The sequence below is a fragment of the Plectropomus leopardus genome, chromosome 1 (genome assembly GCF_026936395.1).
Source record: "Plectropomus leopardus strain MGB_pleo_1.0 chromosome 1, ASM2693639v1, whole genome shotgun sequence".
Taxonomy (NCBI): domain Eukaryota; kingdom Metazoa; phylum Chordata; class Actinopteri; order Perciformes; family Serranidae; genus Plectropomus; species Plectropomus leopardus.
Window position 1 is genome coordinate 5239150 of NC_142176.1, and position 26569 is coordinate 5265718.

At 37.8% G+C, this 26569-nt stretch overlaps 1 protein-coding gene across 1 annotated transcript in view; it reads right to left on the reverse strand.

Moving 5' to 3' along the window:
- The window catches only part of ddb1 (damage-specific DNA binding protein 1), a 68903-nt gene that overhangs the window by 5305 nt on the left and 37029 nt on the right, over positions 1 to 26569 (reverse strand). The window contains exons 15-24 of the mRNA XM_042490512.2: positions 24783 to 24890; positions 23442 to 23649; positions 23092 to 23187; positions 22110 to 22221; positions 19483 to 19606; positions 16488 to 16652; positions 15862 to 15956; positions 10279 to 10449; positions 8009 to 8118; positions 5228 to 5397 (exon numbers count right to left, since the gene is read on the reverse strand). Coding sequence (XP_042346446.2) covers positions 5228 to 5397; positions 8009 to 8118; positions 10279 to 10449; positions 15862 to 15956; positions 16488 to 16652; positions 19483 to 19606; positions 22110 to 22221; positions 23092 to 23187; positions 23442 to 23649; positions 24783 to 24890 — 1359 coding nt within the window. The remainder of the gene's footprint in view (positions 1 to 5227; positions 5398 to 8008; positions 8119 to 10278; positions 10450 to 15861; positions 15957 to 16487; positions 16653 to 19482; positions 19607 to 22109; positions 22222 to 23091; positions 23188 to 23441; positions 23650 to 24782; positions 24891 to 26569) is intronic.

A 26569-nucleotide genomic window follows, 5' to 3' on the forward strand; every position in this document is an offset into this window, starting at 1 on the left:
AAGCAAATTATCCCATTTTAGAAGCTAGATCTAAAAGATGTTTGCAATATTTAATTATTTAAATTCTTTACAATTAACTGTTTACTTGTGAGCTTGTGATTAATCAGCTGATGAAAATGTGACAAACGAGGCGTAATCAACCGCTCGCTGAGTTCATTTCTCTCCATCTTACTGTGTCATTAATCAAAACTACGCACTTTATGTTGCAAAGGTGAATCAGTTTACTGTAAAAAAGTGCAAGCAATAGTTTACATGAAGGTTTAATCAGGATGGACTGAAGACAGATTTCTTTTAGATCTACATGGACATTAATATTTCACATAGAATCAGAATAACGGCCCAGTTAGAATAAAAATGCCTCATATATCAGTCACAGTTTGTTATTATAGCACCAATCAGATGCAATTCAAAGTGCTTCAGAGTTTGATTAAAGAAGCAAAAACAAGAACAACGCAGGAAATAAGCAAAGTAAGTATATAAGTATAAACCACAAACTTGTGATAGTAAGACACTACATAAAAGCCAGACAAAAAATATAGGTTTTTAGTTTAAAAATGTCAATATTTGCAGCTCCTCTCAGATCCTCCAGCAGGCTGTTTTTGGAGCATGATGGTTAAAAGCAGAATCACCAGATGTTTTAGTTTAACTCTGTGGAGCAGCTAAAAAAAAGAGTCAGAGAGGATCAGAGGGGTGTTTGTGGTTCATAAACTGAAAACATCTCTGAGATGTAGTCTGGTGCAACGGCATGCAGCGCCTTATAAACTGATAGCAGAATTTTTAAATCAATGCGAAAACTAAAGTTTTTAAAACAGGCGTGATGTGTGCTCTCTTTCTTTCTCAGTCAATTTTCTGCGTGCTGCAGAAATCTGAATTAGTTTCAGCTGATTGTATTTTTTGTAATTTATTATTATAATTATTATTATGATTTTGTGACTTTATTTTTCTGTTTATTTGTTTTTTATCAAATTTTGTAAATCTTGTTTTATTTTGTGTCTTACCCTCTATCACTGTCACACTGAATTTGTTGATATGTAATTGTAATGTGGTTGGTGGGCGGTGGGTGGGGGCATGTATTGTAATTTTCTTTTCCAATAATGTTTGTGATTAACTGTATTTGTATTACTCTAAATGTTAATAACGAGACCTTGAGCAAAAAAAAAAAAAGAAAAAGAAAAAGGAAATTGTGGTATCCGATCTGTAACATGTAGCTTCAAATTACTTCAAAGTACTTCCACATTAATTGTATTATTAGGCAAAACTACTTTTTCTCATTCTATACTTTTTGTATAGAATAACTGAATTTTCTCATTTATGTTTGGGAAAAAAACACTTCTAAATTTGTTATATTTCAGGAAGATTAGACCCTTGACGGTGAGCTGAGCCACTTTGCACAAATCAAAAAAGTAATATTCTGATTAAAGAGTTTATCTTTTGGGACGCTTTATTTAGGGTTCATATAAGTATGTAAAATACAATCTATAATCAGATTTTTTTTCGTCCATGTTGCCTGCAGCTAATATCCAGGTTTTCAAGAACAGACCAAAATAAGTTTATTAGAACTTCGTCCACCTGCTGATCGACAGAAAAATCATTTGTCCTGCAGCGTCTTCCCAAAATCATCTTTCATATCACACCATCTCCAGGAGTTAAAAGATTCTCTGAAGTCCATTTTGTTTTACTGCAGGAAGATTTTACTCGGATGTACGATGGTGGTTCTCATTTCCCGTTAAACTTTCCTCCGAGACTTTTCAAAGACTCGCAGAAGGTGTTGAGGTGAAATAATGTGTTGTTGGCGCTGTGAGGGCGCGTGGTGTAAATTACTCGTGTCCAAACGATGCGCGTCGCCTATTTTTCATCTGTGTCATCATTACAGCCAGCCTGAAAGTTACTAGTTTAGATCTGAGTAATGAGGTGTGCGACTATGATTTCTTCTCCCTTTCTTCTCTCTTTCTGAAATGGAAACATTAGCTCTGAATAAATGGTTTCGACAAAAGTTTGTGTACTCTCTAATTGGACTGAGGTCTCTTTGCTGCAGTCGGCTGATTATTGGAAATACAGGAAATGAGAATCGTCTCTGTGCAGCGCTGCAGCCTCAAACTGACAACTGGTGGTGAACTATTAAACTATTAAAACTCAGTGCTCGTGCTGATGTTTCCTTTTCACATGTGCAGACTGATAATCGCTTTTTTTCTGTAAATTTTACAACAAAATATGATTAAAATTAGAATTGATTACTGGAAGCTGTTTGCTGATGCTGCTGTGAAATACTTTTTGCGAAAATAAAAACAAAACTGCTCACAGAGGAACAGGAACAATGTCTCTAAAAAAAAAGACGTGCTGCTGCTGAGCTTTTCAAATGTAATTTTTCAACACTGCGAGATCCTCAAACTAGATTCTGTTCATCTCCATTGAATCAAGGTGGAGGCAGAAGTCTCAGCAGCCGATATCACAAAACAAAAGCAAATAAACTGTCTCTGTGGCTGGATGCTACAAGAGATTAAGAGGGAAAATACGCTGTTTTTGTGATTCAGCTGAACTAATCCTTTGTTAGAAAATTCAAGGGTAAAAAGATTTTAAAGGAAAATTTTGACATTTTTTTGAAATTATGCTTTTTATTTTGCTGGCAGTTAAGATGTGAAGATTGAATCTCTGTCACCTGTCGGTTAACATTGCACAAAGGCTAAAAAAACAGCGCCCCTGACAGCGTGCCGGGCTTTGACACTGATTTTTGTAATGCCCAAACACTGCGATGATGTCCGTTGTGATACGCCATGTGGCACAAAAATATTTTTCCCATAGACTTCCGTGGCAAAAAAAAAGTCTGTAAATAAGCTGGTTATATTATTTTGAGTTTCACAACACCAAGAATTTGATCCATTTGGCTTAACATCAGTTGTTAAGTTTGGAAAAGCTGCACAGTTTTTTTGTATTTTATCCACGTTTAAGTTAGAGGAGCAATAAATTGGTTAGTTTGCTGCTCGGCTGCCAGAAGTCTCGAGTTTGTCTGCTCTACGGGCCACACAGAGGGGGTCGACAGATTATCGGCCTGGCCAAAAACAAATATTTGGCAGTTTGCCAATTATCTGTATAAGCGTTATATTTTAATGATTGCTGACAAATTTATTTAATTAAAAAGTGCAAAGAAAGCGTCAGCATGGAAGGAACTTTTACTGTGTAAAAACTCAGGGAGCTATTTTTATTGATTAACTTTCTACTTAAATTTTCACTTGGCTTTTTCTGAAAAGTTGCAGTGAACCTGCTGTATATGATGTTAAAAGTTTTCATTAAACATTTGCCAAAGGCATTTAAACAAAGTTTTGTGTTGGAGTTTGTTATATTCCAAATTTAGTGTAAATGCATATCGGTTCCAAATATCGGTTATCGGTCTAATTGACTAGTAATAATCGGTATCAGCCCTGAAAAAACAATATCAGTGGAACACAGTGCTGATCACTGGAGTCATTTTATACGAAGCACTTTGGGTCGAGTATCGTTTATACCTGAACTGATACAGGTGCCAGTGATAGGACTCTGGTAACAGCACGTTTCTGTAGGCTTATATCAAAAATATTATTTTTGAACAAGCTGCAGTCAACAAGGTATTATGCTCTTTTCTTATGACACAAAGAGCATCTCCGTGTGACTGCGTCTGCTCGTCTCTCTCACCCTAATCACTTTTTCCCCTCTCTCTCTTTGATTTTCTTCAATTGAATGTAATTTTAATGTCTTCTTAATTCTATTATTGTATTTCATGATTTTTGTGCCCCTGTAAAGCACTTTTGGTGCTATATAAATAAACTTCCTTTGCTTTGCCTTGCTGAGTATGAAGTTTAAAAAACACAATAACATACAACAGTGGTGCTAGAGTATTCCTAAAACAAAATAAAAAAGAAGATAGATCAGATAGGTCAAAACTATCAGTGCTGCAGAGAAAGTTTTGCCTCACTGAGAAGCCGACAGAGGTCCACCGAGACCGCAGCAGAGAGCCCTGAAGCCGCTCGCGTCGTTTTTTGGGCGGCTTCCTGGCTCTAGGGTGCCGTCATGGTGCTTCCACCTTCTGTCTGAACCCGGCGCCTCACCCAGGTGTTCTCTTAGGTACCGATATTAGACAGCAATTAGTTTAACACCGATCGTGAGTTCAGTCTAACACTAGAAGTCGTTTGACTTTTTTGGCTTCATGCACCACTGAGCAACTTTCATATTAATATACTCCAACACTGTATCCAGTTATCTTTATACATCCATGCTGGAAACGGAGGGAAACAGTTAGCCCGGCTCTCACCAAATCTGCCGACCAGCACCTCGAAAGCATGTTGCATCTTATTTGTCTAATCTGTACAATTCGAGGTTTTATGGAGGATTATGTGCTGGACTGTGTCTTGGCTCTGACCAGTTACCAAGCAACCAAAACAGATCCAAGGAAGTGTTTGCTCCCAGCAAAGAAATAGCCAAAAATGAGCCATACCCATTAAACCTCAGATTCTTGTTTTTAGATTTGTACAGATTAAATAAACACGATACATCACGTCAGCCCTCTGAAACTTGGATCGATGTCAGTTTTCTTATGTTGTGTTCTTTTCACGAGCATTTAAACCGTTCAAACTTGGGAAGATTGTTTTAATTTCTTTTAAATACTTGGAGCAAATAAATGCAATAAGCAACTTGGCAAGAGATGTCAGAAAACTGCAAGAAATTATGAAAAGGTGACAAAAGAATGACTTGATTTTGTTTTAGTTTCAGTTTAAAGAGAGACACAAAGAGAGGGCATTATCTTAAAAAATGTGAAAATATCCAGAAAACTGTTATATATTTTTATGTTATAACTATAATTATTAAAATAATATGTTTGTTTGTTTGTTTGTTGCAAATCTCCAAGTCATTTTCCTGCAACTAATTTCTTGATTTTTTTTATAATTCCCTTTTAAGTTGCTCATTGCCTTCTTTCCATGTTTTGATGGTAAGTAGTCAAATATGCTTAGCTTTCAAAGGGATAATTCAAAGCAAAAAAAAAGAGGATTCCCAAAATGTTGAAACAGTCCTTTAAGAGGCTAATATAAACACATAAGGTCAAATTAAACCCTTTAAAAACTCAAAACTGTGTGGCATGTGGGTTATGAAAAACTGCACGTACGTGTGTGTGTGTGTGTGTGTGTGTGTGTGTGTGTGTGTGTGTGTGTGTGTGTGTGTGTGAATGCTTCTTTGAGTGTGAAATTGTCCGTGTGCCTACCGATCATGCCGTTAACGGTGCCGAAGAGCACGGAGCCCTGGGTGGGCGTGGAGCTCTCGCCCAGGTTCTGCAGCACCAGCGAGCCGTGGCAGAAGACATTTACAAACTCCCCGAGGTGGAAGACCCCCACCTCCTGCAGGTGCTGCCGCTCCTCGTCTGTGGTGGCCGCACTGACGGCGGGAGAGAAATACAAAGAGGGTAGAGGGAGGGTTACAAACATTGTAGGAGGGATCATGTGGGAGGCAGAAGGGTCAAGAGAGGAGCAAATAGAAAGAGGAGCGAGCAAATGAAAAGTTTAAAAAGCAAAGAGAAAAAGATGTCAAAAGGCAAAGTGGGAGATTTTTGGGGGCAAGTGTGATCGATTAAGCAAAAGAAAAAACAACAAGAGGGGCAGAGTCATCAGAAGCGTAGGAAAAGGTCAGAAAATGATAGAGCGGTAATGGATAAGAGGGTGAGATGAAGTGGAGAGAGCAACGTGAAGAGAGAAGCGATACAAAAATAAAGGTCAAAAGCATTGAGTGGTCTGACCTGATGTATTAGGTGGATAATAAGCGGTGGCATTAATGTAACACACTCACTTTCAGACCACATCTTTCTTCCTTTTGCATGAAATCAACACTTGTCGGATAGAAAATGACTAAAGTGGAAAATGAAGCCGAGCAGCTAAAAGCTCAGTGGCAAGATGACTCATAATTTCCAAAACAAATGGAACCACTATGCTGTTAAACCACATTTGTATCAGCGATGTTGCTCTAAGAAGCATCACGGGACTCAGTGTGAAGAGAGGACTCATATTAGAGGTCATTTAGAAACTTTTGTCATTTTGGCCATAAAGGAGAGGCTCAGGGGCTGAAATTATTACTCGAAAGGTTGAATTCATGTGCAGAAAATCTCACTGCACTTCACTACTTACACCCCTAATGCCTAAAAAAGTAGGGACGCTGTGCAAAACGTAAACAAAAATAGATTGCAATGATTTGCAACTATGGGTGTGCCTTATCATATTGTTCAGGATTATGATGATTCATTTTTTTAATAAAAGAAAAACTGTAAAAAATAAAAATAAAAAAATTGTGATATTGGAAATATTCCAGCTTGCTGATAAGTTGATGTCATACCAATACACAGGGCACCAAAAAGCAGGGCTGAAAGTGATATTGCAACTGTCTCCGCACTGAAAATTTATAGGCAAACTGTTACATTTAATCGAACATAAAAAAACAAAACCAACAAAAAAAACAACACTTATTTTGTTGCAACGGTATGTTCATGAAATAAATAATTAATAATAATAATAAATAAATATTTTTCAGTATTTTGGCATATCATAAAGAAAATTGTCATCACAAAAATACCCTGAAATACTGTGATTTTTTTACAACCATATCGCTCACTCCTTTGTGCAGCACAGTTGGTCGCTGCTTCCACAAATGCACGTTGAGACTCTATCATGCAAAGTGAAAGCCATTTATCAATAACATTCAGACATGCTGCCAACTTCTCTGAGCCCGAGCTCATCTGAGACTGACTGACACAAAGTGGAAAAGTGTGCTGTGGTCTGACGAGTCCACATCTCAAATTGTTTGTCACAAGCAATTTGACGTCATATCCTTTGTGCTAAAAAGGAAAAGGATAATCCAGATTTTTACCAGCTCAAAGCTCAAACCATCTGTGATGTTATTGGCATGTGAAAGTTACCCATGGCATGTGAAGGCACCACAAGCCGCATTTACACTGCCCGCAATCGGACGTAGTAACAGCGCTGAAATGAGCAGCACAAGTGTGAAGTTTTAACAACATGTTCATGCGTGAACCCACAGCGGGAGATCTAAATAGCAGCTGTTAGTATAGCGGCTAGTATGAAGAAGAAGAACAGCAGCCATAACTGTCCACACACTAGAAAAACATAAGATTTGGCACCTCCTTACTCTCTGAACAGAGGACGAGATCAGCTGCCATGTAACAGAGATGATAAATGATAGTGACTGAGGTGGATGCTCGTGTGTTAAATGTCGCGCTTGTCATGGCTCTGTTGATCTCGGGATGCTGCGATGCAGTTTATAGTCACACACCGCGACGGAACGATGCCGCCATCGTTTGGTTCGGTGTAAAAGTGCAGAGGAGGTATAAAGGGAGGACTTCGTTGCGGCCCTATAACGTTATCTCTATCTGTAAAAGAGGCTATTTATGCTGAAAGGTACATACAGGTTTTGGTGCAACATATGCTGCCATCAAGATGATGTCTTTTTCAGGGACGTCCCTGCTTATCACAGCTAGACAATGGGACACATTCTGCACGTGTTACAACAGGGTGGCTTCGTAGTAAAAGAGTGCAGGTACTAGACTGACCTGCCTGCAGTCCAGACCTTTTTCCCACTGAAAATATATGGTGCGCTATGAAGCACAAAATACAACAACAGAAAACCCAGAATGTTTTGCAACTGAAATCTTATATCAAGCAAGACCAGGGAAAAGTTCACTTTTATAACATCAACAATTAGTGTCCTCAGTTCCCAAACACTTATTGAGCGATATTAAAAGAAAAGATAATGTCACACAGAGGTAAACATGATTCTGTAACAACTTGTTTTGGAGCAGGCATCAAATTCAGAATCTGTCTATATTCACAAAAAGGTTAATTAAACATCTTGTCTTTGTACTGTATTCAATTGCCTATAGATCCACTTTGCAAATAATTGCATTTAATTTAGGTTTTACACAGCGTCTCACCTGTTTTGGAATTTGGGTTGTGCATACAATAAGACTGATTGTTTTCCTCACCTGTCCTTCTGGCAGACAAACAGATTGAATGCATTCTCTGCTCCCAGGAAGTTGTCATCGTCCAGGATTTCCACTGCACTCATCCAGTTAGGATTGAAGTCACGCGCAATCTGACAAAAACAGAAAAACAAACACAAGATGTGTCTGATGAAACTGTAAACAACACAGCAGTGCTGGGCTGAAACCAGCATGAATCTTTTTGCCTCCAAGTTAACACTGTATTATCCATGAGCAAGAAGTGCTGACTCCACAAAAGTGCAGGAATACAAACACAGGCGATAGACTTTTTAAATACCCTTGCAGACATTTGCATACCAGAAAATGAAGAAAATCCAAAAATGCCCCAAACATCTGTTCTATCTTTGCAGGTTTGCAAAGTGTGAGCATTGTGATCAGAGCCTTTGACGGCTACTCAAACAAAGTTTTGTCAGAAAAAAGAAACACCAGTATTGTTATAATTTTTGAAAAGACAGAGTGCTGCAGGATCTAATGTAGCTTATTGCATTCAATCACTTGAATTAACAATTAGTAATCGAAAACAGCACCTCGTTGATTGTCCACAGAATGGGGTTGCATGTTGGCAGTATCAGAACAAAAAAGAACAGGCCGGAGCGTTTACATTTTCTGTTGTCACTAAATTAAAAACTGCAGGTTTGTGCATTGAGTCCTTGTGGAGCAATAGTGATGATTCTTTCAAAAGACTGAAGCATTTTTAGCATCAGATCAGTGAGCTAGGTACTAATACTAGTATAGCTAGTACTAAATATATCCTAAGAGATATATTTCTTGAGCTACTAAATGCTCCACAATGTTCGCCAGCTGCCTGCGGCATCCAGAAACCACTCTGTTGACAGCAGTACAACTGAACTAAAACAGTAAACTTGCAAAACAATGAGCGACTCTCCCCGGCGAACTGTGATCCATGTCACCAATTATTATTAATCAACCTGGACCCTACTGTCCCATGTTCTTGTGTCTAAGTGACTAATGGGAACAACAATTTTTAAAATTGGTGCAGTACTGAGCGACAGGGCTGCAGTCCAGCCTGCAAAACTGGCTGCAATGTAATCACTCGAAGAATGCTGCCGTCAATTTAGATTTGTTTTTGTCTCTGACACGCTTGGATTATCATTTTAAGAATCTGACAACATTATGGAAAGAATCACTACAGAGATAGTCCTTAACCAGAAACTGCCCCAAAATTCGCCAAAGCCACCAGACTCCATTTACATAAACAATAATTTAAACAAGTACAAAAGCTTCATATTTTCACGTTTATATGGTTTAAGTAATGGTTTATTTTTACCAAAGCAAAGTTGGTGATTGCTGGAAAAGTGAAAGATGAAGATGGTTTTATGTGTTTTATTTTGTTTATGCTGACTTTGAATGAAGTGTTATTAACATTGATAAAATTACTGTTTATTTAAACAAAGTCTGGTGGGTTTGGCGATGGCCAATTCGTAGCTGTTTCTGGATCAACAAAAACGATCTTACAAAAATTTCTACATATGAAAGGATCCTTTATCACAATCTGAGCCAGTCAGTGTCAGAAATAAGCACTTTTACGGTGCATTAATTAACAGTGCAAACCCTGAGTGTTTACACCGCAGCCTTTTTTCCCCACTTCCCCAATTCTGGACCAATTTAAAAAACTATTGCTCCATTTTGTCACTTAGAAATAAAAACTTGGGAAAATAGGGTCTGTGATGAAAAATACCGAACTCACACTCTAATATAAAAATATCGATTATATGTCCTTCGATGAAAGAATTATTTGAAATGTTGAAACAGTTTTTTCAAAAGTCACAAATTCCTCCTTTCTATCTAAAATTTTGGGCCTTTCTGCGGGATGATCTGCCTCTGAATAAATTCAAGTCCTTTTCCAAGTCTCTCACGCTTATTTCACCGAGCACTGCACCACAGCATGCCTACACAACAGCGTGCGTGACTCGTCCTCAAATCTCTTCATCTTTCTGCCACAAATCAATTTGAACACTCGGCGCATCAAAAGGCTGTGAGGTATGTCAGCCGCGATGCTTGGAAGAGAGAGAAGAGACCCATTTATACACCAAAGAGAAGCTGAAACGTGCAAGTGCGGATAAACAGACATCGACCAAATATTTGTTTGATGTGTGATGGTGTCAGAGTATTTCAAAAAATGAAAAAGCTACCACTTATTTTCCAAACCAGCAGTCTTGGCTGAAAGCGGAGCGACCACATTCAGTCCTCGGCTCGTTTGCCCTTTAGAGTTCTTGTGTTATTTTTCTCACCTCTTCAAAGTTGCCCTCCATGGGTTTGTACGCCAGCAGCAGGACGGACCTCATCAGGTCGCCCACCAGGATGAAGTCTCCTTTTGTCTTCAAGTAGAGAGCCATGATATTGTTGTAGTGGTTACACTCGGTCCTCAGCTCCTTCTCAGCCGTCCACTCGTACAAACGGACCTGAAACAAACAGTCGAGATGAGTAATTGTCCAAAAGTAGAGGATCTTTAATTAGCTGCAGAAAAAATGAATATAATGTGCCTCAGTGGGTGCTGATTCACAGCAACTTTGTTAAACTCTAAAAAGGTCTCTGAAGTTTCTATCAGTAGATAATATTCATCAGATATTTGTGTTTATACGTAAATGAATATAAACAGTGCAGCAGTATACCGATTTCAAGTTATAAAGTGATATGAAAATTAACGATACTATGTACATTTGCTCGTCTATAATATAGAAAGGGAAACTTTTTTACACACACTTCCATTAAAAAATGGTTTCCACCTTCAATTACTGGAATAAAACATTTGTTTGTTGCTTTTCTGAATTATATTATTTTAGTTCAGGCTTTCCCAAACATTCATTATTTGCGTTGACCCGTCACAATGAAATCATCTCACACTACATTTCAATTTTCATTTTTCAGGGCTGGACCGTTCATTTGTAGAGCTGTTACCTTTTGCTCTTTCATTGCACCACACTGTCGGAGCATAGAGCGCACTCTGGGCACAGACAGAGCAGTAAAAAAAAAAAAAAAAACGTTGACAGCACTCAGATTTAGAGGTTTGCATTCATTCACTGCCTCTATAGCAGCAGCTAATCTTCTCATCCATCAATTTGATTTGATCAGCTCTTATTGAATCAACTGATGAATTACCACCCCCTGACTCAAACTCCACAAACTGCGGCTGAGACAAAAAAGAAATCAAGAAAATTTCTGCTTTTACAGATCTGCAAAAACCTCTAAATTTAGAGAGAGGACAGTGAATGGAACAAACAAACACACCAGAAAAAGAAAATAAAGAACATTTGTTGATCCTCTGATGCACCGACCCTGTTTTGCTCCATTAGTTGAAGGGAGGTCCATTTTTAGAGGCCTGAGGCTTTTTGACCTCCCCAACATATTTCTTATTTTCACTTTTTGAATTTTATGCATGTGCGAGTAAAAAGAGTGTAAGCTATCAGCTGTCACACGATCAGTGAAAAGCTAATTTCATTCACTATTTTGCACATTCTTACATGTTTTTTTTAAAATGTTTTTGAGGTGAGTAGCTGATGAAGGAGTGTTTCTTCACTCAATGTCAGAGTGATGAGTGAAAACACCTCCTCGAAGGAAGTGCGACATCAAAGATTTGGTGCAAATGTGCTTTAAAGTACATAAAAGAAGAAAAAGTGCATCTTCCACTCTGTCTTAGAACAAGATGCTCAGTTGTCGTTTTTTATAGAAATCAAATGCGAAATGATTTTAATGTGGCATTTTATTTAATGTAACGTAGCATTATACTTTCTTCACATGGCTTTCACATATTTATTCGATTTTCTTATCACTTTTTCCTCCATTTTTTTTTAAATCACTTTAATGTTTTCCTGCTCACTTTTGTATTCAGTTTTTCTTTGTTCTAATATTCGGCTTAACTTTGTTTCTTCATTTTAATCCATTTATGTGTAACACTTTGGGCTGAATCTTGGCACGAAAGATGTTTTACAAAATAAATGGGTTTTTTTTAATATACATGAGGGACAAATCCACCTCCGAATTTCACCGACTGTTTCTATCAATAAACGTATCAGTGTCCTTCAGTCAGTGACCAGTGATCTTATTTATTACTTAGGTTTATTTTATTGCATCAGCAGGAAACCTTATCCTCAGGAAAAAAACACCTGCTTATTGATTTTTGCTCACCATAAATAATGTCAATGTGTTTTTAAAATGTATTCTGAATAGTGTTTTTTATTAAATGAAAAAAAAGGATGTCTACTAATTGGAAGGTCACTGGTTCAATCCCTGGCTCGTCCGGTCTGCTTATTGAGTGTCCTCGGGCAAAATACTAAACCCCTAATTGCTCCCACTGGCTTTTCCATCGGTGTGTGACTGTGTGTGAATGTTTATCGGATGAGCAGGTGGCACTTTGTATGTTAGCCTCGTCCACAAGAGCATAAATGTGTGTGAGACTGGGTGAATGGTTCTTGTGTTTTGTAAAGCGCTTTGACCGGTTGCTAAGACTAGAGGAGAACACAAAGCACCACAAAGCATAAAAAACACAATTAATTTCAGCTGGACTTTCAGAATATTGAGAGTATAAATCAGTCCGCCCAGAATCTTACAATGTTAAATGAAAATTCAGTCAATCACTGTGAATTCTGCACAACCTTGCAATTTTAGTCCAATCACCTCAACTTAACTGAATAGCTAACTATTTAAAAATAATAAAAATTCATTTTATTTTAGAGCTGCGAACAGCGTATTGATTCGCTCAGCCCCTCTCTCTCTCTGCTGCTGTGGGGCCTCTGACCAAGCGGCAAAATATGATGACATCAGGTTGTTTTGTTTAACTTTGTAACACTGAGAGGAGTTGCACTTCAATTTCCTTGTACACCTGTTCAATGATAATAAAGTCATCTATTCTTTTCTATAAGCTTCTGCTGATCGGTCGGAGACAGCAGTAGGAGGGACACAGGGACAGTCTTTCAGCTCTGCCTCAAACCGCATTAACAGCCAACGGGAGGCAAAACAGCTGATTAGTGGCAAAAAGCTGATCTGTCAAGTCACTTGGCTATTTTAGCTATTATCTAATTTAATTTTATTTCCTTTATTGGTTTTACCTTGGATTTGTTTTCACTTTCACTGTTTTATTGGTTGGTTTTATTATCATCTTTTATTAGTCTATTTATCCAATTTTAGTTTTTTTTAGTTCTTTATTTTATTTTAATTTCTATGAATTATCCTCTTTTTATTAAGTATTAATTAATTTAATTTCTTTAAATTCTTCTCCTAATCTTGATTACTATATTATGACTTTTTATTTGTATTTTTAATAGATTTGCTTTTATGGTCAGTTGAAGGGTTTGTTTTGTGCCTGCAAATTGTACCTCGCACTTTGTAAATTACATTATGCCTCCACCTGGAATGAAATGTGCTTTATAAATAAAGTTTTGCTTGCTTGCAATTTTTCAGAAAAGCTGCTATGAAATCAGACATTTCAGGCTGCAACAATCCCCACACACCCAGAAAAATCTTGGAAGGACTGATTAATGCTACTATTTGACCCTATTTTTACGTACTTATCAAAATGACATTTTGACATGTTGAAATGTCATTTTCTATCGATGAAATCTACATGGCGACTAGTCAGCACTACTGATTAAATGTTATAAGGACAGGTTGTATATCTATTCCTTTTTATTATATATTTACATGTGGTCTGCATACCAAATATATTTAATAACATGACACTAAACTGATGTCTCACCTTGTTACATTATCATTACTCTCCCCCCAACATTTCCAAACCTTTACATGAAGGCGTACTTACATAAATAAGAAGTTTTTGCAAGTGACAATGATGAAGAGTTAAACATTTTCAGCCAAGAAAATGTCAAAAAGAAAGAGAACAATGTATCAGTGTGCTGTGCCCAGTTGATGAAATTATTAAAAAGGTAATTTAAGAGGGCATTTCACAAGCAGCTAATGTCAGATCTTGTCACTATGTTGTATTATATTCTGCTGCGGCTGCTGTCAAAGGGGAAAATGATGAATTAGTCCTTAATGACCCGTTGAGCTGCACCCAGAAATGCAAGGTTAACTCACAAACAGCCATTTTACGATTAAGTAATTTAAACTGAAATGATTTATTTCAAGTCCAATTCAATAGAGAAAATGTTTTAAAAAGGAAGTGGTAGGAAGGGAATGATTGTGCTGTGTGATGAGCTCCAGAAATCTGCAACCCATTGCTATTTGATTCTCGATATCTTAAGATAAAGCTTCCTTTTCAGGCGTTTAATCCTTTTAATCTATCTATAGCTCTATAGCTCAGTGTGGATGAGCGTGGTATTACAGGACAGTGGGGGGGTGTGTGTTTTTTTTCACAATGTATGTCAAGCGATTTCACAGAGCGATGCATATGGGAGAAATCTATTTAGATATTTCACTTTAAAATGACTGAGGAGGCACTTTTCTTCCTGAACAGATCATGAGCTTAAAGTCAAAACACACAAGTCATCCAGAGGCCGACCTGCTGGTGAGAAAAACATTGGAGCTGCAACAAAGTATTCAACTGAACATAGTGAACAATTGTGGCTGTTTTGTGATTTAGAAACTAAAAGAAAACCTGTTTGTTTGAAATGAACCTCGACTGCAACTACTATGGTTTAGTATCGAATTGGGTTGGGCATTATTCAAATTTGAACTCATACTGGTACTGGTTTTGGTGCCTGCATCCCAACAGTACCTTTTTCTGTACTTTACTTTTTCCGTGATAACAGAAATCTCATTTTTTTAACAAGCGCTAGAGGAGGCAAAGTAAACTGAAATGCAATTCTGCACCTTTGCTCTTTTCTAACCACACATGGAGCTAATCTTCTGTCTCTGCTTGTGTGTATGTATGTCTACTCGTTTCCCAGTGTTAGAGATGGGTCGATTTCCACTTGTGCCGGTATGTTTCGGTGTATGAGCTTAAACTGATGTGATTTATGCAAATTGGATGAACTGATATTTGTCATTATGTCACATTTTGGCTATTTTAAAAGTTGCCTAAGTCAATGCACTAAATCTAACTCAAACTGCATCAGTAATAACCAATCTACTTTTATTTTTATTCTGTAAATCTGTTAATCTGCAAGCACAAGGATTATTATTGTTTTATTATTATTATTATTATTATTATTATTATTATTATTATTATTATTATTATGTAAAACAAAAAGGCCACCTTGGCTGGTTATTAAAAGAGGACATTTCAGACACTGGTTGTCACTATTAAGCCATGATTTATGTGACTTTTTGGGACTTCACAGACACTCAACACAGCTACGTAAAAGCCCCACCTCCTACTGGTGTTTTAGCGGTTTAATTGCAGACACATCATCACACAAGTAGCAATGCTATTCTGTATGTTTAATATGCTGCTGGTTACTTAAATTTCCCTCGTGATCAATAAAGTACCTATCTATCTATCTATCTATCTATCTATCTATCTATCTATCTATCTATCTATCTATCTATCTATCTATCTATCTATCTATCTATCTATCTATCTATCTAGTGTAGTGTATACTTATGTAGACTACAGCGTAGACTTCCCCGAGCCTCCACACAACAATAATATTTATATTTAAGAGCTGAGACTAAAGATTGTAGTGTTAACTGACATCTTTAGACTTTTTGTCATTGAGTCTGAGATAAAAATAAAACCTCAAAAACTAACAGATTAACTTATTTTAAAGTAGATCTTGATGTAAATTTTATGTCAATGCCACATTTCCTTCAAGTCTCCAAACGAATTGAACATGAACTTAAGTGCAGTTCGGCGAAGGAAAAGTTAAGCGCTTTGTATGTCTTGCTGAAAAGTTCAACATCCATCAAGCACCACTTACTGTGCTATTGATGCTGGCCAGCAGTTTGCCATTGAACTCCACCATAGAATAGACGGCTCCTTTCACCTCCTTCTCAGCCACGGTTTGCAGCTTACCTGCATAAAGAGCACAATGTCTGTCAGTCAGACTGAAGTTAACATTGAAAGTGTTACACGCTCAATGCCAACCTAAATTAGCACCTACAAGATCTTAGTGAAGCGGAGGATACAAACGGCTCGACAACTCTGAGAGAGATATGTGGGAAAGAGTGAAAAAGAGAGGGCGAGGCGTTCAGAATAAGGACGACGCTAGAATGAAAAGCTAAAAGGAGGATAAATGAAAGGCGAGCGATGCACCTTGAGAGGGACAGCGGATGAAAGAAAATGAGGGGGAATCAGTGGTGGTGAGAGCAGAGAAGTCTGATAAGAAGAGATAAGAAAATGATTAAGTGAGGAGGGAAACAGGACAAAGTGTCCGTGAGTAGAAAAACAGGACAGAGGGCGGGGAGGAGAAAATTAAACCGGGTGAAGGATAAAGAGAGCGAAACGGATGAGGACACAAACAGGATAAGGTTGACAAACAAGACAAGAAAAGTGGGTTTGTGTTTGTTTTTTGGAAACAGAGAAAGCGATAGAAGAGCCACTGACCGTCAGTGTAGTGGAAGACAATGATGCGTCCCTGCTTGGGTTCGGCCTCCTCTGGGTACACCATGGCGGTGCCGACGATAAAATACACTGATGGGTCTTTTCCCAGACGACAAGACACCATGCTGAGGGCGTACTCACTGGGGAGGAACTGATGGGCATGGAGGACTGAAGGAGAAAGACACACAAATGGCTTAAGAAACTGAGAGTGAGAGCAGCAGAATACACCAGCCAGAGCATAAAACCACTGACAGGTGAAGTGAAAGCCAATAATCATCTCGTTAAAATGCAATATTTTGCTGGCATACCTTTGGTCCTGGGATTCATGCAGATACCACCTCACCCATACCGCCCACCCAAACACTGATACAAACAAAGTACACCCCCCAACAGCAAGACAAAAAAACGCTCAGAAATGGCTCAAAGATATAATATATATATATATATATATTATACGACTGCAAGTATTTATTTCCTTCGACTTTTGATATCACAGTTCATTTTAAGCCAGCCAGTGTGCGGAGAGGAAGGGAGGGTTAGACAAAAGGTTAACTTTCATTCTAGAGTATCAATGGCACAAAAATCTTAAAAACATATGGGCACATATAGATGAGATATGTATACATGGCTTATTATATATTATTATTCTGCACAAAAATTCAGACTGTGTTCCTATGGCAACCCCAATCCTGCAGTCGGTCAAAATGTTTGCTTTCCCTCGCCTCTGCAGCAGCTGCTCCTCTAATCCATCTGATCCGATCAGCTCTTATCAATCAGACCACAAATTGAATGAGTGATCAATTATGAAAGCTGCGACTCAAACTCAGCAAACTGCTGCTAAGGAAAAAAAAATTAAATTCATGAAGCAATTCACCTGGAAACCCCCCATCCCTCACTCACTCTCACTCTAGTTAGATTGATTGCATCTGTCAGAGAAGAATGTTTTTAATTTTTTATCACCAATTTTGCTCTTTTATTATTCCTAGTACTTGGGGTTCAACCTTGAATGCTAATACAGAGTTACCTGCAAAAAAAACCTGGAACTGGGGGGAAAGGTACAGTAAGGGATCACAAGTTTAATAACATCAAGACATGCAGATAATTATGCATCCATTAAGACAAATTTGACACAGCTAATGTTGATTATACCGCAGATAAAGTACACAACGCATTTAAGTGGTGTGTGACTGAGAGAGCGGCGCTCATTACAGGCAAACCTTATTAGAAATAATAAGTGCAGACTTCAGTGGTGCAGCAGAAACTGAATAACTGATGACAATATGTATATGAGCCCCATATTTCTTCTTAATAGCAGAGTACCTGTGCAGTTATATGTGCATCTTCAGTGCACGTCCCAGACATCCCGCTACTGCATAACAGCGTCTCAACGTCTGATTGATGAAGATCTCACAACATCACAACGAGCGTTTATCCGATCGTACACTGATAAATTGAAGTCAGCTGCAGACCCAACGTGCTGTACAAGCTCCTCATTTACATCTAAAACCCTAATATATGCGGGTGTGGTAACTCTTGGATATGTAAAGGGAAGGCTTGGCGTAGCGAAATTTGCAATGCAAAGCAGAACGGGGAGAAAAAACTGCCACATTCAAGTGGCTTCAACGTGGAAACGATCCGCATGACGCCTATAATGTTCAGTTATTAAGTTAGACCATATGAGCTACGGCAAAAACATCTTTAATGGAGCACCTTTCTTAGCAACTTGAAATAAAAAAATAACTAGAATGTGAGATTAAATTAAGGATGACACTGTGATGTCATTCTTGGAGTATATCCAGATGCTTCATACTTCTCTCGTTTTTTTTAAGCCAAAAAACACAATAATTGATAAAATAGGGATGTACATTAATATGCGCATCAGTATCAGGAAATATAGGCTTCAAAATAAAATATCTGAATCGGCCAACATGCTGATTTCTGACGATGTGACAAACCAATTTTTTTTTTTTTTAATTGACGAATCAAAAATGTCATCAACCTTAAACATCAACCTTAAGTTGAAGTATTCTTCTTATTTTGCATGATGAATTAAACATTACAGACACTGAAAAGCATTGTATTTTATGTCTCCATCTGCTTTGTGATAAGAGTATGCATAATATGATGTTAATTACACAACAAAAGAGACTCGATCACTTAAATTAGGTTGGGAAAAAAAAGGAAAATATATCGATAACAGTCTCTGTTATCAGCAAAATCAGAGGTTTCATATATTGGCATATCGGATATTGGCATAAAGTAAAATATCATGCATCGCTGCGATAATAGTATTAATATGTGTTATATTTTTAAAAATTGCATTTTTTTTTTATCAGATTTTACAAAGTAACAGACATAAAGACTTCTAAAAGTAGAAAAATAACCTAAACATTTCTTAAACATTCTTCAAGTTGTTTGAAATATGTACATTATTTAGTTTTTGAGATTTGCTCATTTTTATAAGCAGAGTACAAAGGCGCTGTGATGGATTCATCATTCATTCTTTGCCACAGCACATTTTTGCACACAGGTAACGTAGCTCTATAATTTCAGTAGGAGCCACAGATGCTTTTGCTTTCTGCTGCAAAAGAATGAATGCTGGAGCTATTATGGTTTTCATTTTAGATCGATATAAACTGACCTAATTGCTGCAAATTTCTACATTTGCACGGCACAGAGTAAGAAAACATTAGGTAATGACATGATGACAGGAAAAACAGAAGTTTTAGCTTTCTGCAACAAAAAAAAGAATGCTCTCGGTATTATTGTTCTTATTTTAGATCAATTTAAGCAGAGCCACACAAACAAACGTTTTTATAAGGTTCAGATGAGATGTGAGCATCAGAAGGCTTGATGAATAAGAGTTGGGACGAGGCTGCGGAGGAGTTTTTTGACCCGGTTATTCCCTGAGCTGAGCACAATGTTTTACCATCAGAAGCTCCATATGAGAGCACCTGCTTTGTGAGATCAAATGGAAATGCACATCCGGCTGTCTCACCTTCAAAGGTGTGCTGATCCACGACGAGCAGACTGTGAACCTCCACCTCTTCGCCGAAGGAGGTCTCGTGGGGAGAAGTGCTGCTGGGGAAGAGCTTGCTGGAGCTCACGCTGCTGGAGAGAGCCTGCAAAGACGTACATTTATGAGGCAGGACAGGTCGAGAGGTAGACACAAGATAAACCTAATAACAGCTATAAAGCAATTCAAATCTCTATTTCTGCAGGAGCTCAACAGCCCGGTCGGCGCCATCTGTAGCGCCAGATGTGCGGCGTTTAAAATCAGGTAAACATCTTTCTTGTCATCACGTGTGAGAGGCTCTGGCTCTGCTTCTGTTTCCACAAAGTTGTGCTGCTGCAGCAATAAATACAAACACAAATAAAGTACACACACACACATTCCCCTGGGGAGGCTATAAAGCCAAACTGAGTGGACATCGCACAAGCTGCCACTGTAAATCTGGCTGCAAGGACTTTTTGATTAGCTCTTCAAGAGCAAATCTCTTTTAAATGTCGATCCTACTTTTCTTTTTTGGCAGGCCAAATATCACTGTCAGTTTTCTTTGACAACAAATCAAACAAAAGAATTGTTGTGTTTAATGTAATTTGAACTTGATTTGAACTCGTACGACAGCTAAATTTAGAGTGCACTGAACTTCTTCCACTCCTCCCCTCCCAACAATAGACCCATTATTTTTCTTTTTTAGAGGAGACGAATTTTTAAAGAGAGACAGCAGGTCAACAGTAAACACCATGTAGAAGTGATATACATCATCCGAAAGCTGTGAACCAGAGGATTAATTTAGATACAGCTCAGCGCTGTGTGTCATAAATGATGGCCATTCCTACACTCATTTAGTTCCTGCAAATGTTTCATATTGAAAGGGATGCTCTCTACCAAAATGATGAAGGGCTTTTAATTTGAAACTGATACAGGTTACATTATTATAATTATTATTATAAAGCCGTTGCAGCATTTTTTTGGTTATTAACATTTGTTACACAGATTTTTTGCTCAAAAAAAGGCTATGCTGTCATTTCATATCAATGAAAGATTTCTGTAAGAACTGCATTTTTAAGCGATAGATTTGCAAACATTTGTTTTTAAAATGTGGAGAAAACCCCTTATTGCCAATGTACCTATGAAAGAGAGACATCGTTTGAATTCCCAACATCTCTAGTTTGTGATTGTGAAATTTAATGAGGCTATGATTATCCTAAATGTCTTTACAGGTCATGTTATACAGTAAGGTCCATTTTTTTTTAAAAAGGTCTTGAAATAGCTACAATGGGGGTAAAGGTTGGGCTCAATGGATCAACATAAGTCTCGGCTTTCCAGTCATTCTCAATTTATGCAATGTCAACAATGTTTAGGGCCCCTAGTGAGCAGAAATATCCAAATGTAACAGATGAAAACAACATTTGTGTTGCATGAGGAAAACCTGCAGGGGGACTAGCGGCAGGGTTCCTACAGCCTGAGGCAAGTCAAACTTTTAAATGCCACTTTGAATTAAATTTAAATTTTACATCAACCAAAACTGAAGGAAAAAAATGGGATTCCACTGTTTATTCCCGTCATGGCAACTTTGAAAAAAAATTTCACTTAAAAACGCCCCTAGCCTTGTATGCATTACTTGGTATTTTTAAATCATACATCGAAAATGTTGGTTAAACAGCCAGTTTTTGCTGAATAAGTGCTGCTGGTACTGATAATGTGAGAGGTTTTCAGGAAATTTAAAAACAGATATTATCAATTATTTTGAGATTTTACAGTGCAACAACATAGGAAAAGAAATCATGAAATCCATATCCATGTCTCAGCATTTTAAAAGACTTAATTTTATTTATTTATTTATTTTAAAAGATATTTTAATAACATTTAAGGCTTTAATTTTAGATTAATAAATTCAGTGCCTTTTGAGACTTTTTAAGGATCTGCAGCAACTCTGAGCAGGGCTCGATGAGAGGTCAAATGACCCCTGTGAAAATGGCCCTGGCAATTTTTCGCCAAACTGTAGCCTAAATTTGGAGTGTCATTTAACCCCCTTCTCGTACCAATGTATTCCTCAAGTCTTCTAGTTTCATATCGTACCAGTAAATACACTCTGGCTGCTGCAGCCTCTGAAAAGCTATAACATTGGCCGAGGTTGCCGGTATCCCAGGAGAGTGAAACAGCTTCATTCTTACTAACTGCACGTCTCTGCGGTAGTGTCGAAACAAACAAACAAAAAACAAACAAAAAAAGAAACTATGTTGTAGAACTTTGATTATCGTTTCTTTCTTCTTTTTTTTTTTTTTTTACAAATTACATTTTGAGCAGACAATTATCAATTACAAATAGAAAAAAAATGTGCAGGTAAAAGCTTCAGTCAACCTGAGATTGCAATTCTCAGACTTAAAGTAAATGATCGATCACAACTCAACAGAATTAGGATTCAAAACCTGGTTCAGAAAATCCAGCTCCAGCAGACCTGTTAGGTGACTAACAGGACAAGACATTTGTTGACCTGACAAGCTCCCCGTCTCACATTATAAATAATATTCTTAGTCAGCACGTCTGGTTAGATAAGAGTGCAAAACAAACAAGCCCTTGGGTGTTTATTAGCCGAACATAACATGCAGCTACAGTACCTGAGTGCTCGCGCTGGGGCGCACAACAGATGTGGTGCCGCTCACATCCTGAATCTCCACCCTGCTGGAGAGAACCCCGAAACACTGGGAAACTTCCTGGTAACAGATCCGCCTGGTGGGGCGTAGAAAGAGAGGGAGAGAGACGAAGGGAGTGAGAGAAAATCAAACCGAAGACGCTGGTAAACATGAAAAGAGCACACAGAGGTAAAGTGAACAAAAGAAGGTTCTGTGAGAGACTTTCTGTTTCTGACTGGAAAATACAACCGTCAACCTTTTAATAATTAATTTAATCCGTAGGGACTGTTTGGCGTATCTTAGCGCTTTCATTCTTCTTCTTTTTTTGATGATTTTGGCTGTGTTCATGCATATTGCATACATTTTGGCAAGATTGTTTATTCTTGTTTAATCTTGGAATTTCCAACTCAGCTCCTACAATAAGTCTAAAATACACTGTGGAAACTAAACTGTTACATTCATTATATTAAGAGCAAAAAATGCATCTTTGAAATGTATTCAAACTGCAATTTTTGATCCCACAGACATTAAAAGCATAAAAACAAGCACTGTATTATTTCTGGGTGTCATTCTGGGCTTTTGTCTTTGAATTTGTCATTTTTGCTTTTTTTCACCTGATAACTGTCATTTAAAGTGTCAAAATTCAAACAAATAATGAATATTTGATATTTATGATTAGGGCTGATTTTTTTTTAAAGCTTGATTCTGAAAAGCACATTTTGTGTGAAGAGTGATTCAAGTGTGAGTGTAATATTAAAGCGGGCCCTAAGGGTTAAAAACCTTGATTCACAGCTGTCACTTAAATGGTTAAGCACAGAAAGAAGGAAAAGGAACAGGAAAAAGGAAAAAACGTTTTCAGCACATGTATTAAATACAACAACAACAACAGGAAAATATCTCTTGAATCAGAGCAAACACGGAGCAAAAAAAGTTCAACACTAGCTCAATATTTGACGATGGGACTGACCTGGGAGACTCGTAGAGGGGAACAGTGCGAATGTGGAGTTTCTGAATCTCGTCGATAGTACCGATGGTCAGAGTGCTGTTGTTGGCCAGAGCCAGGCTAAAGTTAAAAAAAAAAGCATGATGCACCATTAGTAAAGAGGGAAAAAATAAGAAGAAATACACCCACTTCTCACAAATCAAAACAAAGTTTGACTGGATGCGTTTCTGTAGTCAGCAGAGAACACGTCTGAGCTCACCGCGTCTGCTCGAGGATCAAAACAACAGAAACTCTTCAAAGCAAACAGAGGAGGAAAACAACAAGAGTCTCCAACAAAACTGCAGAGTGATGAGAAGTGAGAGCTGCGCGCTGACCTGTCGGGGTAGCCCTCGGAGTTGAGTGGGCACATGTAATTGACCTCCTTGAGGTTGACGTTGGAGAAGACCAGCTTGTGGTTGGAGGAGTAGATGACAGTGGGTCGGTCGGAGCAGGCGAAGACGTTGGAAGTGGACAGGGATCTGAATGTCCTCAGCACAGTGGGCTGGGTGCCGAGCGTGACCTTCTTACGCTCGCTCAGGGCGCCTGAGGGAGGGAAGGAAACACAAGTTTAAGAGGTGGGTGTACCGATCTTTGGGGAAGTTACTAATCGAGCGGATTTCGACAATAAAGTTTGTCCTTGTGTGCAGAAAAGTCTTCACCTTTTTATGCTGATAAAGCATTCAGTGAGCCCTGTGTGTTTCTCCACTGTTATATTCTGATTTTAGGGGGGCTCTGAGTACACACGGTTCCTACAGCTTACAGAAAGTGGAATTTAAGACTTTTAACACTTTCTCAATAACAGAGTGAAATTCAAGACTAAACTAAAACTGAAAAAAAGACCTGACACCAATTACTTGAGGTTAGGGAGAATTTTTGCACAAATATTAACTTTTGATTTCATTTATTAGCACACAAGACTTGATAATAACAAACATAAGAACTGTGCAGAAGAGGTTAAGAAACCCAAAACCTCTCCTAGAGTTTACAATCTATTCAAATTCGAACCGTAATTCTCTCCTTAACATGACAAAATAACAAACAAATAATCAAAATATAATAAATAGTCAGAATAATCATAAATAGAGCAGATGCATACACAGAACACATCAGCACATCAAATGTGTGAATAAATGTGAATTTTGAACCTGACTTAATCCAATCTTCAGATTTCTGCTCTACAAATGTATGCAAATTGGCATATACTTAATTAGATAATAGATAATTTGCAAATTTTACCATAAAACATCAGAAATGTTCTCTGAAAAGAGTCTCATAAAAGGCACTACTGAGCTATAACAGAGAAAACATAAGTGTTTTCTGATCTTGACTCTATCCTTGGGAATAAAACTACATCAGGTGCTGCTTTCATTTTGACCAGGGACTATGAGACAAAAAAATAAATAAATAAATAAAAAAGACACAAAATGAATGATAATGCTGCTTTGTAACAGCTGGATGTGCATATAAGCAACTGTTTGCAAACAAGTTTTCTGCAAAGTTTTTCCCCCCTTAAATCCAAATATAGTGCTGGGATTTGTGCAATTCTCCATGAAATAATATTCTTAAAGTGTTTTCAGACAGCTGCCGGTGGCCCTGCCTGGAGGTTTTTATCAGTCTGAGACGTTTAAGAAGCTCTCGTGTAACCATTCTTGTAATGTTTGATGTGAAAGACCTACCAGTCTGCAGGTCCAGACCAAAGTAGAAGAGCGCTCCGTCTCCCAGCGCACAGAGCAGGTAGTAGCTGCCTTCAAAGGTGGTCATTAGGATGGAGCGAGGGATGATTTCTGAGGACAAACACAGTCAGATGATTTATTTTTCCCATCCTCTTGGAGTCACAGGCTCATGGATGAACACCATAGTGATAAATGTCAGCAAGAATGTCTTTGTCAGAAAGATCAATAATAGTTATCGGCCAAACTGGCTGCTAACTTTTTTAGGGAAAAAAAAAGAAACATCTGAATGCTGCCGGAGAAATATAAAGTCTTCTGTCTTTTCCGTTTACCAAACATCAGTTTCTCTGACTGCAGGCCAATTTATATCAGAGCGGCGCTGGCTCTGATTAAATGCTCGTTGGCGGACTCACCAAGCAGCAATGTTTAAAAAAAAGTCTGCCAAATGTGGCTACTTGAATGGTCTCATGTTTCCATGGTAATGTACATCAATTATTTTAAGTAAACAAGCCAAAAACACAAACGCAGGGCTGTGTTTCAGAAAAAAAATCTATGTAAATATAATTCATGTTGAGAAAGCTTAAGTGCGACTGTGCAATGTTGTTAAAATATCAACAATTAAAACAGCACATTAACTTTCAATTTAAAGGTTTCTGTTTTTTTAAAAACTCCAGTTTGCAGTCCTTGTTAGAGGAGTCAGCCACAGAGCACTGTTTGCAGAGTTTGTTCATCGAGCAGCTGTCAGTCACACAAACTTGGAAAAATAAAGTGTGACACTGTGGTAAAGACTGTGGAAATATTTTTCATGGGTGAAGCAGTCTAATTGGAAAGTAAGAGTCTTGCCTCTGCCAGTTCACCATGTTGTGAAACTTTGTCTCCAGTGACTGCTGACTTTTTGATAAGTTTAACCAAAAGTCCTCTCCTGCATATTTGAAACATTCCAAGTTTAAATTCTCCTCAAGCGTCTAAATGCTGCACTAAATGCATTCAGGTTGGCAGCAGAGTTAATGTTCAAGTATCCACTAAAAAATGAAGCACTTAATGGAAGAGACCATTTACATCTATTAATGAAGCTGACGATACTCCATTATAGCTACTACTACACTATAAAAAAACCATTCCTTAAACTCGCTAATCCTCTGCAACCTGGAGCTACATCACTTTTCTTTTACTGCTTTTAGGGGCCTTTCACAAGATTTAAACTTTGACCTCTAAGCAAAGTAAGTGCCATTTCTTTAAAAAACAAAAGAGGCAATCAGCAACTTGGTGAGAAATGGTCTACAAGTTGAAAAAAATTGAGTAAATTAAGAAAAAAGTATTTAAAAAGATAGGGAAGGGGCGCCCAGTAGCTTAGTTGGTAGAGTGGGCGGATCATGCACAGACGCTACGTCCTCGCTGCAGCGGCCACAAGTTCAATTCTGGCCTCGGCCCTTTTCTGCACGTCATCCTCTCTCTCCCTCTTCCACTTTCACACTTAAGCTGTCCTATCAAATAAAGGCAAAAAGCCCCCCAAAAAAAAATCTGAAAAAAAAAGCTAGCAAAAAATATATTTATAAAGATCATAACTACATATTTAAAATTATGTTACAGAATCGTTTTAATTTGTAAGCACTTTCTTGATTTTTTCTTTTATAATTTTCAGATAATTTTCTAGAACTTTTTACTAATTTATTGCTGATTGTTTTTTGTCATTGCTCGTTGTGTTTGTCCCATGTTTTTGAAAGAAATCGCACCTGCTCAGTTTCCAAAGGGTTAAAGAAACTGTTCAGAAAGAAATAAGAAGTAGTCAGAAA